Source organism: Musa acuminata, chromosome BXJ1-9 (genome assembly GCF_036884655.1).
Source record: "Musa acuminata AAA Group cultivar baxijiao chromosome BXJ1-9, Cavendish_Baxijiao_AAA, whole genome shotgun sequence".
NCBI lineage: Eukaryota > Viridiplantae > Streptophyta > Magnoliopsida > Zingiberales > Musaceae > Musa > Musa acuminata.
The window spans coordinates 10,867,272-10,881,062 of record NC_088335.1 but is presented as its reverse complement, the minus strand read 5'-3'; the positions used below and the strand labels follow the sequence as shown (position 1 = coordinate 10,881,062).

At 36.4% G+C, this 13,791-nt stretch overlaps 2 protein-coding genes and 1 non-coding gene across 5 annotated transcripts in view; 2 read left to right on the top strand and 1 right to left on the bottom strand.

Annotated features, from left to right (window-relative positions):
• LOC135583769 (kinesin-like protein KIN-7D, chloroplastic) overlaps positions 1 to 1,151 on the top strand; it is a 36,665-nt gene extending 35,514 nt beyond the window's left edge. Inside the window, exon 23 of the mRNA XM_065083041.1 lies at positions 484 to 1,151. Coding sequence (XP_064939113.1) covers positions 484 to 984 — 501 coding nt within the window. The 3' untranslated portion in view covers positions 985 to 1,151. The remainder of the gene's footprint in view (positions 1 to 483) is intronic.
• Positions 1,152 to 2,426: 1,275 nt separating this feature from the next.
• LOC135593180 (uncharacterized) lies at positions 2,427 to 13,475 on the top strand. 3 transcript variants are annotated; one of them, XM_065083039.1, is made up of 7 exons: positions 2,427 to 2,549; positions 7,789 to 7,944; positions 11,496 to 11,596; positions 11,684 to 11,752; positions 11,850 to 12,032; positions 12,723 to 12,884; positions 13,000 to 13,475. In XM_065083039.1, exons 2-7 carry the CDS (start codon positions 7,800 to 7,802, stop codon positions 13,072 to 13,074), a joined length of 735 nt encoding a protein of 244 aa, XP_064939111.1. In that variant the 5' UTR covers positions 2,427 to 2,549; positions 7,789 to 7,799; the 3' UTR covers positions 13,075 to 13,475. The 3 variants fall into 3 exon arrangements, 2 of the variants coding, with proteins under 2 accessions (XP_064939111.1, XP_064939112.1); XR_010479440.1 differs by having other exon boundaries at positions 10,529 to 11,596; positions 11,887 to 12,032; positions 12,723 to 13,466; XM_065083040.1 differs by having other exon boundaries at positions 11,887 to 12,032; positions 12,723 to 13,466.
• On the bottom strand, positions 13,053 to 13,139 carry LOC135594563 (small nucleolar RNA snoR117). The gene has a single exon (XR_010480114.1). It is a non-coding gene; the product is annotated as a small nucleolar RNA snoR117 (small nucleolar RNA).
• Positions 13,476 to 13,791: the final 316 nt, after the last annotated feature.

Here is a 13,791-nt window from a genome sequence, read left to right as displayed (position 1 = left end):
TCGAAAGATTTCTTGGCAGTTAGTTCCTAATTGCATGCATCAACATTAGAAGTTTTTACATGGGACTTTGGCTTACTACAGGGTTCCTAAACGAAATGATCTAGTATCAATTTGACCTTTGGGGTCCATTTGGGCTCTAAATAATCATCAGTTATTTGACACATAATCCACTATAAAAGTCTTGAATATACAAGTAATATATTTGTCATGTCACATGTTACAAGTTTTTGCTTCACCATGCTTCATTTTCTGTTCCATTATTTCTTTGCAACAACTAAAACCTAAAGTTCTTCTAGCCTCATATACTCGTTTGGTTAGAATATGACTAAGATTAACATATAATATTGTCATAGTCACAAAAAGTTAATAAATGTTTGTTCATGATGGTTCCCTAGACAAATATAATTTGCTTTATGACACTTCACATTCTGGATAGAGCCAATTACCTTTTAATTTTATTATACTTTTCATGTAACCCCTTAGGTATCTGAAGTTCAAGAGCTAAAACAAAAGGTATCTGAATTAAGTGATGCAAAAAGCCAACTAGAAGCACGAAATCAGAAGTTGGCTGAGGAGAGTGCATACGCAAAAGGGTTGGCTTCAGCTGCAGGTGTGGAGTTGAAGGCATTATCAGAGGAAGTCACAAAGCTCATGAACCACAATGAGAGGTTGGCTGCTGAATTGGCCTCTATGAGAAACTCTGGTCAGCGGAGGGTAAGCAATGGACCAAAGAATACCAAAAGAGATAGCCATGTAAAACGGCATGAACCAATTATCAAGAGGGAACAAATTGTCAGCCGTGAAAGAGAGCTAGAAGCTGCACTCAAGGAAAAGGAAAAGAGAGAAGCAGAGCTTCAGAAGAAAGTGGAGGAATCCAAACAAAGGGAGACCTTTTTGGAGAATGAACTGGCAAACATGTGGGTTCTAATGGCTAAACTGAAGAACGCTCAAGGAAACGAGCCTGGAGATTTAGAATCCATGTGAGAGTGGGTTTCATGAGACGGGAACAACATAAATGGAGGATACCATTTTTGTTCAGCATTCTATAGGTCATAACTTGTGTGTTGTGTAAAGAAAATATTGTAAATTGGGCTTTGTTTGTAATGTGAATTATTTTGTATCTATTGTTGCCATCTGTTTGTTGTCACAAATTTACACTTTGAATTTGTCTCTTGCCATACAAGAAAGTTATTTATTGACCATGCATGACCATAAAGCTTTCACTTTAAGCACATCTATGGAATGACTGGAAGGTAAAACCAGTCAAAACTATATCCATGAGACAATACTTGTTTCTGTCTAAAACCTCTTGTAATTTTTACTGTGCAGTTTAAAGTAGCAAGATGTCGGACGCTGTTCATCAACTCTTCCAAGAACCTACCTTATGGGAGTCTTATGCATCGAGCTAAAAAGACACCGAAGAATACAGGTCAGAGCTTCCTACGTCTTCTTTAATTCATGTCAGTTAGTGAATGTAGATCCAGTACTTGCTTGTGAAGTTCATGCAACGACTGTAGCCAGAATGCTCCATTGATGTAGCGATCGATCTCTTTTGTACCTTCTTAAGTACAAAAATGTAGCTATTTTCATTGTTCTTGTGATTCTATCTGCTTCAGTGCCTTGTAAAACTCATGGCACTCATCTGCACCGTCGTCGTCGTCCTCAGCCTGAGTTGTTAGCACCTTGTGAACCTAGTTTTACATCTTACAAAGTTGGTACATGGTATCCTTGATAGTCGAAATATCACTTAATTTGCTCCTTCGTTTATGCTCAAATCTAACTTTAAAGATTCAACATATGACATTTGATCATTTTAATTTTTCAATTGTCAATTTTTTATGGGAGTAATTATTTTTTTAATGTGGAAGATTGAAATGAGAATATATTTTGTAGAGCAAGACTAAGAGAATATATTTTGTAGAGCTTGAAATACCACCACCCTATTTGGGAGAAAATAAAACGATCTTTTGTCCACATCATAGCATTAGAATCTTTCGAACAAGCCCCTTACGAAGGAGAACCTCGTTGGTACCACTTCTAGAAAAAATGGTGCTTTGATACCTAAATTACATTAAAAATAGTGCTTCAAAATCATTTATATACTCCCACATCAATTACAAACTCTCATCCCTCCCTATACATAAAAATAAGATTTCTGCATCTTATATCAACCAAACCTCTACCGGTTAACATATTAAGGAAAAATGCCTAAAATTCTCCGTAATCCATACTTGTAGTATAATAATCTCATCTCAAACAAACATGATGGTTTCCAGTCAATACATTCTACTGGGTTGAAGTGCTCCCATCGCTGTTCAATCCAACGGCTGAAATCAACCGGTCGGATTGCGCGAACCGTCCGTGTGACGACCCGGTTTCGGTACAACTTAACCTTACAAGGTGGTGAAGGACCAGAAGAACGGGGACTCCGTGATATACTTCCGTTCCGCCCCACGTCGGTTAACCCGACCTGGGGTCTGAAGCCCTAACGGCCGGAGGGCGCAAAGTTCGTCTCGTCCCTGATCGCGTTGTGCGCCTGCCTCGACGAGGTATCTTCTTCTAATTTGGTCGGCCTGTTTATTTATTCGCTCCGCTGTCAATCGTTTTAATTGCTGACTGCGAGCTCAAGCTTCATTTTTTTTTTATGTTTGACAGAGTAGTTGACTTTGATATCCATCTTCGCTTTGGGGTTGGAATAATATTGTTTCTGTCGTTGAGATACAGACAGGAAACATGAGTAGTCATCCACATGGCTCTGTGATTGTTTATCAGGCTAGGAAATGATGAGTTCCTGAGATAGGGATCACTTGGTGCATGCAGTTTGCTTTTCCAGAATCAGGGAAGTGTTCCACACTTCCAGCTATATTTTACGGATAGTAGATTTCTGTTGGCCGTTACTTTGATTTGATACGACGCAGTTACTAAGAAGATCTTAGTGACTATTATTGTGTAGTTTGACAGTGATTCTTTGAAGAAATACATTATCAACAACAAAGCCGTAGGTACTAACTATTTGGCTCATGTTCAGTGACCTAACAAACCCTTCCAACTTTTTCATCTAGGTTTGGGACCTGCATTGGTGGTGTTAGAAGAAATACCACGACTGGGTTTAAAAATGCAGGGAGTAGTCCTTCTGATTCAACTATTTTACATGGATGGTTTTTAAGGTGTTCTTGTTGTTCTCGTCCATTGAAATGCAAGGACTAGTCCTTCCAATGCAACTATTCTACATGGATGGTTTTTAAGGTGTTCTTTGAAATTATTCCCATCCATTGAAAATATATCTTAGTGATTCTTTATTGTGTAGTTTGACAGTGATTATTTAAAGACATACAACGACCTAAGTTTTTAATTTCGTACTGTATCGCCTGGTACGGGCGGTACGTATCAGTCCGTCAGTAGATCGGCATGCGGACCACTTGCTACCGGGCGGTCATAGGTTTTTGACCCGTATCGGGCGATATGGGGTTGTACCGGGCGACCGTTACCGATTAATAATGGTTTTCCAATAGTTAATTTGATCGTTGGAGGCATCCTAAAAGATTTTTAAATCCTTTCCTTCCCCCTCTTTCAATCCATTTCACTCTTGCATTCTCTTAAACTCTCTCAAACTCATGTTTACTCATAATCTCTCTTTTATTCTCACATTTTCACTCTCCTAAACTCAACGAAGCAACGATTTGTGGATTGAATCAAATTTAGGAGGTTAATTTGGAAGGATTAAGAGGAAAAACTTTTTAATCAAAAGGTATGCATTCTCTTTCTAGACTTTTAATGATTTATAAGATGATTAAGCCTATTCTATGTGATGTATGGCTTAATGTCTAATATGTTGTTTAATATACTTTTGATGGTAGAATAGTATTAATTAAAGAGTAATTAAGGTCCTTAATGTTGTGATTAGTATGTTTAATATTGATTTATTTGAAATTAGACACTTAATAGGTCAAATGCTTATAATTCATGTATATTAAGTATTGGATTATATGTTTGTGATGGTATAATAGGTTTAATTAGGTTTTAATAAAGTTTTTTAATGTTGTGATTAGTGGTTTTAATGATGATTTAATCAAAATTTGATTGATATTGGGTCAATTCAATGTCTTTAATACCTACTAGGGTGTTTGATATGTTTATAGTGTTGAAAGAGAATTAATTAGCGGGTAATTAACTATGTTAATTGTGTGATTAGTGTATCCAATGATGATTTTATCGTAATTTGACCTATATTGGATCAAAATTATATATTTAATATTTTTTTATATGTTTAACATATTTATGATAGTAAAATATGTTTAATTAGGTTTTAATAAAGTTATTTAATGTTGTGATTAGTGATTTTAATGATAATTTAATTGAAATTTGATCGATATTGAATCAATTCAATGTCTTTAATACCAATTAGGGTGCTTTACATGTTTATATCTTATTTGATTTAAATTTGGTAGGAATATGATATCAAAGGAACAACTATATGATGACGCTTGGGCTCATGCCTGAAAGATGGATGAGAACCGTCATAATCGGTAATGTATTTATTGTGACTACATTGGCAAAGGTGGAGGAATCACTGGGGTGAAAATGTATTTGGTCGGTCGGTATCCCAATGTTGCAAAATGCAAGAAGGTTCCAACGAAGGTCCGTAAATCATTTCAAAACAAGTTACAACAAGCAAGAGAAGATACAATAAAAAAGAAGGCAAGAGCTAAGGAGGAATACTGTAGGGTTATGCAGGAACCAGTTTATGGCGACTATGAGGGTCGCGGTGATGAAATCGATCAAAATCTCACAGTTGGTATTCGTGCATCACTAGAGCATCAGTATATGTACGAGGAAGCAATGAGGCATCGACGACCTGACTCACAATGGGAATATGGCGGTAGTAGTGAAATCCAAAGGTCGACTAGCATGAGACAGTCAACTGTCCCTCCTCAGTTAAGCTGAACTAGTAGCATGAGGCATGGTGGCTTCTATGATTTTATGAGAAGTCTTGGTAGGAGGTCCGCACCACATATTATTGATATTGATCCGCAAGTCTATCCACCAGAAACAGCGAAACAGACAAGGATTGACGATGCATATACAAAAGAAAAGAAGCGGGATATTGGAAAGACATTCTCAAAATGGTTCAACTTCTATAGGATTCCAACAAACACAGCCCAAGGTCCATATTACTAAAGCATGGTCTTTTCTATTCAAAAGTCTGGCATGGGGATCCAACTTCCAACACCGAGGGAGATTCACGATGTGTATTTACGTGAGGATGTGGTAGAATTGAAGGATTGATTCAAATCCTTTAAGAGGCAATGAGACGAATATGGGGTGACACTAATGTGTGACAGTTGGACAGGACCGATAAGAATGAGTATCATCAATTTTCTTGTTTATTGTAACAGACGGGTGGTGTTTCATAAGTCAGTTAATACTTCTAACAAGATCCAAGATGCAAACTATATTGAAAACTTGATTGACACCATAGTAGAGGAGATCAGATCACAATACATTGTTCAAATAGTTATCGATAATGGAGCGAATTTTAAGAGGACCAGTTTACAATTAATGGAAAAAAGAAAAACATTGTTTTGGACTCCATGTGCAGCTCATTGTATGGATCTAATGCTGAAAGATATTGGCGAGCTAGCATCAGTCATCAAGTGTGTAGCTTGAGTATAGTCAATTACAAAATTTATATATAATCATCATTAGGTCCACTCTTTAATACAAAAGTATTTAAATAGTGAGACACTCTGACTTGGAATCACTCGGTTTGTTACCAATTTTATTGTTTTAAAGTCATTACAACAAAAGAGGAAGGGCCTCAAGGCAATGGTCACCTCATAGGAATGGTCTGATTTCAGGTATTCGAGATTGAGCGATGAAAAGAAGATGGAAAAGACCATTCTTTTTTCCAGATTTTAAGAAATTATGAATGAAATCATAAAATGTATAGAACCACTTTATGTTATCCTCCGTAAGGTCGATATGGACAAGTGTCCGCGGTCTACAGATGTCTTATCTTAAATATATGCTGATTACAGCAAGAGAGGATGTTAGGAAAGCATTCAAAAATGATTGTAAGGCTGATCAATACTTATAGATCATTGATCCTAGGACTAAAGTTCATATGGATCAAGATATCCATAATGCAAGTAAATTCATATTCAATGTAATTTAATTTTTTTTATTATATAAAAATTTTCTACTAACAAAATTATGTCTTGCAGCATATTATCTAAACCTGATAATTCAATATCGGTATAATCTTTGAACGCAAAATGATTTATTAACGACATTAAGAAATGTTATATATTGACTCTTGTCAAACGCTGCTGATACAGCCTATACTATTATGGAGGGTTGATTATTCTGAGATACAATTATTTCATTCTTCGACGTTGTAGTTGTATCGTGTCGTTACACTATAAATCCTAGTGAGGAAAAGTTATACATATTGAGTATCAACTATATTTGATATTAATTATTTGTTATACTAATTAAGTCTTATTTATATCTTTTTGTAGTCAAGTGGTGGCTACAATTTGGAAGGGGACGCACCAAATTTAAGAAAGGTTGTCGTTCGTGTACTTTCACAGACGATGACATCTAGTGGTTGTGAACGTAATTGGTCAACATTCGCATTGATTCACCTAAATGTCTACAACAGACAATCATATAGATGGTTGGAAAAACTGGTATATGGCCACTATAACATGCGGCTAAGGCTGTAGTGTGTCGAGCTGAATAAGGAACCAAAGGAACCAGAGATTAATCTCATCTATCTTCATTTCTACAATGAAGATTCAAAGTCGATGTTAGAGTGGGTTAAAGCGGCGGAGAACCTAGAGGATCTTCTACTTGATGAGGTGGGAGATCATCAACGTCTTTCGCGTTTTATCATCGAGGCAACAGAAGAAGAGGAAGTACATCCCCAATAGGAGGAGAAGGGGAAGTCAGTGGATGATTTTCAGTAGATGCGACAGAGTCTACACGATGTAGATACAGAACGAAGCTCATCGTATTCACAGCCGTCGTATTATGGAGAATCTTACGGTCAGCAACAGTACGGTGATAGATGGTTATACTTCTCCGAGCAACAATATGATACTGAGTAGTAGATCAGTAGCAAAAGTAAAGGCTCTGACATTTACCAATACATGCCTCAAGATTCACCTCGGACACATGATTCACGATGATCAACCTACCAAGGTCCGCCATACCGTACCGTACTGAAGTTTCGACCCGGGCTCGGTACGGTACGGTACCGGTGTACCGATACTGTAGCAGTGCTATATTGTAATACTGTAGCACTGTAGCACTGTAGCGGTACCGGGCGGTCCGCGTACCGAGTACCTAGCGGACCGGTACGTACCGCCCGGTATAGGCGGTACGCTTCGGTACAGCAAACACTGCAACCTACAACCATTACCACATTGATGCACCAATGTCATACGGTATATCAATACACTATGTCGTGGGATCAATTTCATAATTGGGTCCGACAAACATATCATATTGATATACAAATACATAAAATCGAGGACCCCGATTCACCACCCGTGGAGGCCCGTCGTTCGTTTTGATGGTAGAATCAGGTATATCTACACGTGATTACTTAATTTATTTGAATATTAAATTAAGATTAGCTTGTATAATCTGTTGTGCCTATGGCATAGATCTTCATTACTTCTCACGTGTTGCAAATAATTTTTTTTTTTTGTTTTCTTGGTTTTAAGTGTTTACTGTTCCAACTAGACTGTCAGTTGATGGTAAAGTTTTGAAAATGTGCAGGTAGAAGTTTGATGGAGCCTTCCTTATTTGCATCTTCCCCTGATAAATCAGAATTGGATCTTAAGTCATCATTTAGAAAACCCACAAATGATGCAACTAGTCGCAAGTATCAACGCCATTCACCTGTTGGTAGATCAGATTCATCTTCATCTGGTGGTTAGTAATCCAACTCTATCAGTATTCTTTTAGTTATATCAGGTGAAAGAAATGTTTTCAACATTTTATTCATTAATTTCATTGATATGGTCTATATGCTTTTTGTTAAAGAGGGATTCAGTAACATGGACTAAATCTTAGTGATTATTGAGAGGGGATGGGTATTTGTAGTAAGAACGAGCCACAGTTAGTAGCCTGATTGTGTTTCTACCATTCCATTTAAAAGGTCTGTCTCTCTGAAGTTGTTGGGAGTATCTTGGCTGTTTTCTGGTCCTGATTTATGAGTGTCTACTTAATGGGCATTTAAATAAAAGATTTTAGTGATCAAGTGCTTGTTTCCTCCAGAACTTTAAATCCTTGTACATATTTTGATTACTCTGACATATTAAATAGGATGGTTTAGTCTTTTTAAATTTTGTCAGAAACATATCCTCACATATTTTGGACTGTTTCGTCAATTGCATCTTTCAACTTAAGCAATCCTTAGATGTACAAGTACACTGTGATGTTAGAAGATACGAATTTTTTTCTGTCAGAACCAGACTGGACTGACTGGAGGTATATGAGAAACCAGGAATAAGATTCCTGCCCAATCCATTTTGCATTGGGGATTTAGGACGTGCATCTGAAAGTATTTAGCTGACCTAGCCAATTTTGTGTTAAATTGAGGAACTGGTGGTTACAGGGAATTGGAGCATTTTAAACTTATTATCCATAATACTATAATATTCATGATCTTAACAGTAAATGAAAGGACATTATTTTAAATGATCATTGCATTAGAAAATTAAAATGAAAGAAACTTTTCTTGCATGGAACTCTTTATGTTAGGCATTTTCACCTCACCTCTGCTCCACAAAGATTCATTCATCATCACTCATACAATGTCCTCCCTGATGATCAATTTCACTGTCCCTCATGTCATTTTCAGACTTATTTGTACGCACTTGTTCCTTTCTGAAGTTTACGAGTTTAGACTCTTATTTCAGGCTCTTTAGATCTTGAAATTTGAATTTCATTCAATTTTTGCTGTGAAAGCCTCTAATATGTGTTTATTCACTTGCTTGCCTATTTAACCAGTGTTCTAGTTGCTATGATGGGTGTTTAATATTTAGTGGTTAGACAATCATTGGATGTTTTTATATAACAGTGCAGTAAAAATTTATTATGTTGAAGAACCATTATTTTCTTTTGGAAAGATGATTTGTCCTATGATTTTCTGTAAGTATGGGTTCTTTGGCAGAAAGTGAATCAATTGGAGCAATGAATATAATATCCTATTATAGACAGTTGTGCCAAAGGTTCTGTTTTTTTGCAGTATATTCTTTATCTGTTCTATTGTATGTTACAGAACGATTCTTGATACACAGTGAGTCTTACTTGATTATTCATTGGGAAGTTGATACATAGCTAGAAAAGGATAACTTTCCTATGTGAAAGAATCGTAAAGGGGCTCAAATTTATGCAAAAGAAAGATGAGTAGAAAGTGATTAAAAATTGGGCTTATCCAGTGCTCGAGAGTAATAGTCAAATAATATTATCTATAAATGGAGAGGAGATTGACTGGATTAGATGGATCAAACCATAAATCATTATTGTTTGATGGATCATTCGTAAAAAGAGTGCATTCATTTTGGTCAATCTGCTTTAGGCTATCTTCTTTCTTTATTTTTATTTTTTAAAGTTTTTTTTACTTCATAATCTTCTATATTTATGCCTTTTCACTCTATATTTAGAGGGTTTTTTAAATCATTATGTTGTAGGACTGAGTATATAAAGTATAACTTCAGCATTACAGGGATTGTCAATCCCGACCTAAGCCCATCAGGTCAACCTGATCCCGCTTGGTCTTCACCTCTTTAAATTGACAGTGTATGTGTTCTTAGTAGTGTAATTTTTAGATATATGGGGTCTATATTTGATAGGCAACAGAGATTGATGGAAATATTGTTTATTTAATTAAAGAAAGATGGTGAAAGTGCAGAGACATCAAGAGACTTGTGATCTTCATTTGACACAGATTAAAAATAAAATAAGGTATGATCATTGTGAGACCGACTAACATTCATGGTTTTGTATGTTGGATTGTCAGGAAACAACCATACATAAAATTATTTTTGAGGTAGGATATTGAAATGGATGTGTTTGGTTACTAAAAAGAGAGAATAAGAAATACATACATGCTCAACAATAAGGTTAGTTTCAATTGAGGATAAAGTGAATGGAAATTTTTGTATAGGCATGTTGAAGGATAAAATGAATCGAAATAAGTTTAGTTCCAATACATGCTGACTGGCATGGCAATGCTTGCTCATAACTATATTTTGATGCATTGCTTAATATATTTTATTGTAACAACCACTAACAACCATGGCACTCCCGCACCTGCTTGTTTGGTGCTTTGTCATGTTACAGCATGCACTGCTGCTGTTATATAAGGGGACCAGCATCGATCTTTAATTGAGATGTAGGACTACAGCTTTGAGTCTCACAGTTGAATGAGTCTTTTTTTTTTTTTTTAGTGTGCTTGCTTTTTAAATATCTGACCTTCACATTGAGATGGTATTTTCTTTATCACTGATAGGCAGCCCTAGTCCCACTTCACCCAAGGGAAGTTCATACTAGGACACCTGATGATCAGCAGAGAAAGGATGCTGGAAGAGAATCAGAAAGGGATTCTGGTAGTATTAGGTCCAGTAGAGGACATGATTCTCGGAAGCATGCTGAGAGGCATTCGCATGCAAATTCCCATGACTACAGGAGGCATGATGATTATAGCAGGTATCACAGGCATGTTGATGAGAATAATAGGAATTATCAGATGTCATCTAGGGCTGGTCGAGAATCAAGGGACTATCGTCACTCTGATGACACAGAAAGTGAGAGAATATCTGATGAAAACTGAGATAATCGGCGAAATGTTGACAATCACTCTAAAGAAAAAACTGATATTTCAGAGCATAAGAACAAGAATAAGGAAAGAGAACCTGATAAAGACTATGACAGAGATATCAGTGCCTCACGACTGAAGGAAAGTGAAAAAAGTAATAAGAAGGATTTCCATGGTCAGGAGGATCTGGTCTTAAAGAGGAAGTATATTGGAAGGGAAGTTGACAAACACAGGGAGAAATATACCAGGGTAAGAGAAGAATTTCAGACAGAAAAACAAAGTTTCAGTCACCGAGAAAGAGATGGAAAGAATGAAAAAAATGTTGATAAAGCCTCTGATTTGATAAACAGGGATTCATCCATAGAGGTTAATGCTGTAGGTGATGTGCCATCATCAAGTTCAAGGCAGGATAAGCAAAATATTTATGAGAATAGAAAATATTTGGTTCTGATTTATTTGTATGGCTTCTATGTACTAATGGTATGGAAAAGGAAAAAAGGGGAATAATAAAGAAATGACATGATAACAAGAAAGAGAGTTTCGTTTGCTCGAGGAATTGAAGAACCCTTAATAAATTCTGTTGGGCCATCATGGATCATTTGAGAATCTTAGGTTATCTCGGAAATTTTTCTTGTTAGGCTTACTTTGATTACCTGTGCAGTTAATAGGAGCCTTGTAGGGTTTGGAGGGGTCGGATTCTTGTCTACTGACCAAAAGAAAAAGCTCCTTTGGGGTAATAAAAAGAACAATCCTACAGAAGAGGTAATAATATGTCATTTTGGATGCAAAGAAAATTGTTCTTACAGGTGTTTGACATCACACTTTTTCATTTCGCTCAAACTACTACAGTCCTCCAGTCGTTGGGACTTGCATCTGTTTCAAGACCTGGAGCGCCAGGAAAAGTTCAACAGACTCATGGTAATGTCTGATCTTTTCCTACTTGCATTCTTGTTCCTTGGAAGTAGTTAATATTATCTCAGGTTAGAGTCTCGACCCCTACTAACACATGTTTCAGAGTCTGAGCTTGCCTTTGCGACTATGGCCAATTGTAGGGCGTGAAGGGAACCGTGGCTCCTCCAGAGAACGGACCCGACGACAAAGATGGAAGCCTCCAAGCAAAGAAAACAGGAGGAGCTCGATGCACATCTGGAGAGGCAATATGCTGCTGGTCTTCGGGGTCTTGGCTTGTGATGACATGGTATTTTCTCCCTCTCTTCTCAGGTTCAGTACAAACATGTGTTGTGAAAAACCTCACAAGCTTTTCTGTGTGTTTGAGTTTCGATTTTACTTTCAATTCACTTGAAATGCATTTTGCCTGCTCAATCATCAGATACTGATGAATAGATGCGCTGCAAATAAGCTCACAGCTGAGATTGTGCTACATAACAAATATCTTTTTAAGTCTCTTATAGTCTAGGCAATGTGTTCAGAATATAAATTAACGAATCATATCTTTTCTTAGGATCGTAATGATATCAATGAAAAAAATTATGATATTAGGTATTATCAATCTCTCTCACTGTTGGTTTGAATTTATTGTGAGTTTAGTCTGACAAACGTGTATTCTTCTCACAAATCAAATAGCTTAGAACGGTTTTATCGTATTAATATCGTAGAATAATTTTCTGAATATTTTAGATTAAATTTGATACAATTTCATATTGAATTCATGCACCAATTTATTTTAACCCATTTTGCATCACACCTTTTTCCAATATTATTTTCATTTTAGGATGCTTTTAATGAGCATGTGATATCAAATTTAACACATTTAAAAATCACATCTATAATCAAATAGATTTCAATGTATTTTCAAATAAAACAATATGATGTTTTCAAATCATTTAAAACGTTCAACATATAAGCTTAATGATATTTATCTCCACAGACACATCAAGGAGAAAATGTCCGAGCATCTGAATGCACAAGTCATACGATCATGGACACGAGACGAATGCCAGTATCTCAGCCCGGACTCGCTCTTGGCAACGTACAGCGCCGACGACGCTACGGAAAGAAGCGCATCAGAGACTCTAATTTGTTGCCTTGGGTAAGCATACTTGAATCTATGCACACCAAGAAATAAAATTGAGATCAACACCTTTTCTCCCGAAATTTCTTGGGAATTTGACGACTAACATCCAAAAAGGTCATTGCTGAATTAGAATTCCGAAGAACACGAGAAAGAAAAAACAAAAGGAAATCGAACAATCGATCACGGCCTCAGAAGAAAGATATAGCATCAGAGAGGCGGCGGCATCACCGGATCTCAGATGGTACGGACAATACTATCGCATCATCGGCCAATTGGAGGAACGAAACGGCTGAAGCAAGAAAGATCTCGATCGGTTTCCTTAGGGTTTTCGACGCGGAGGAGGCAGATAAGAGACGATGTCAGGTCGGTGCTCCGTTTGATCTTATATATGGGGGCAGGGAAGAAACCCGAACCCTAAATTTTGAGTGCGTAATGACGTGAATACCCTCTTGATTGGTTAAGCGAATCGACATACGAGGCAACCAATATAAAAGGTCAAAAAAAAAAGATAAATGAGATACTAATATATCTATCTGTGCTATTTGCAGGAAACAAAAAAACATGCTTCAGAAATTTAAGTTTTTCTTAATCAAAAGAATTTAGATACTTTTTTTATAAAGGTTTTCAGCCAAGCTCTACCATTGTTAGACCAAATTGATTATTGTATTTTTCAAAATGGTTATAGTATTTTGGTTCAATAACAAAAAATTATTGTGACAAGCTAATTTCTCACCCCTTCTGATTGTCATTCTTTCACAATAAATAAACATAAATAATATAATTTTTTTAAATATATATACATACATTTAAGACCAAGTGGCCAAAGCAATAATTTGGAATCTTTTATTTTGAAATGTGTCAAAAACCTTCTAGTTTTCATAAAAAATCATTCCAACTCTCATACAATTCATTTTATAACATC

Excerpts from the sequence above, each read along its gene's own strand:
- LOC135593180 (XM_065083039.1), top strand. The coding sequence starts at position 7,800 with ATGGAGCCTTCCTTATTTGCATCTTCCCCTGATAAATCAGAATTGGAT. Across the intron at positions 11,597-11,683 it reads AGAACAATCCTACAGAAGAG|TCCTCCAGTCGTTGGGACTT; the intron begins GTAATAATATGT and ends AAACTACTACAG. Across the intron at positions 12,885-12,999 it reads ACTCTAATTTGTTGCCTTGG|AATTCCGAAGAACACGAGAA; the intron begins GTAAGCATACTT and ends TTGCTGAATTAG.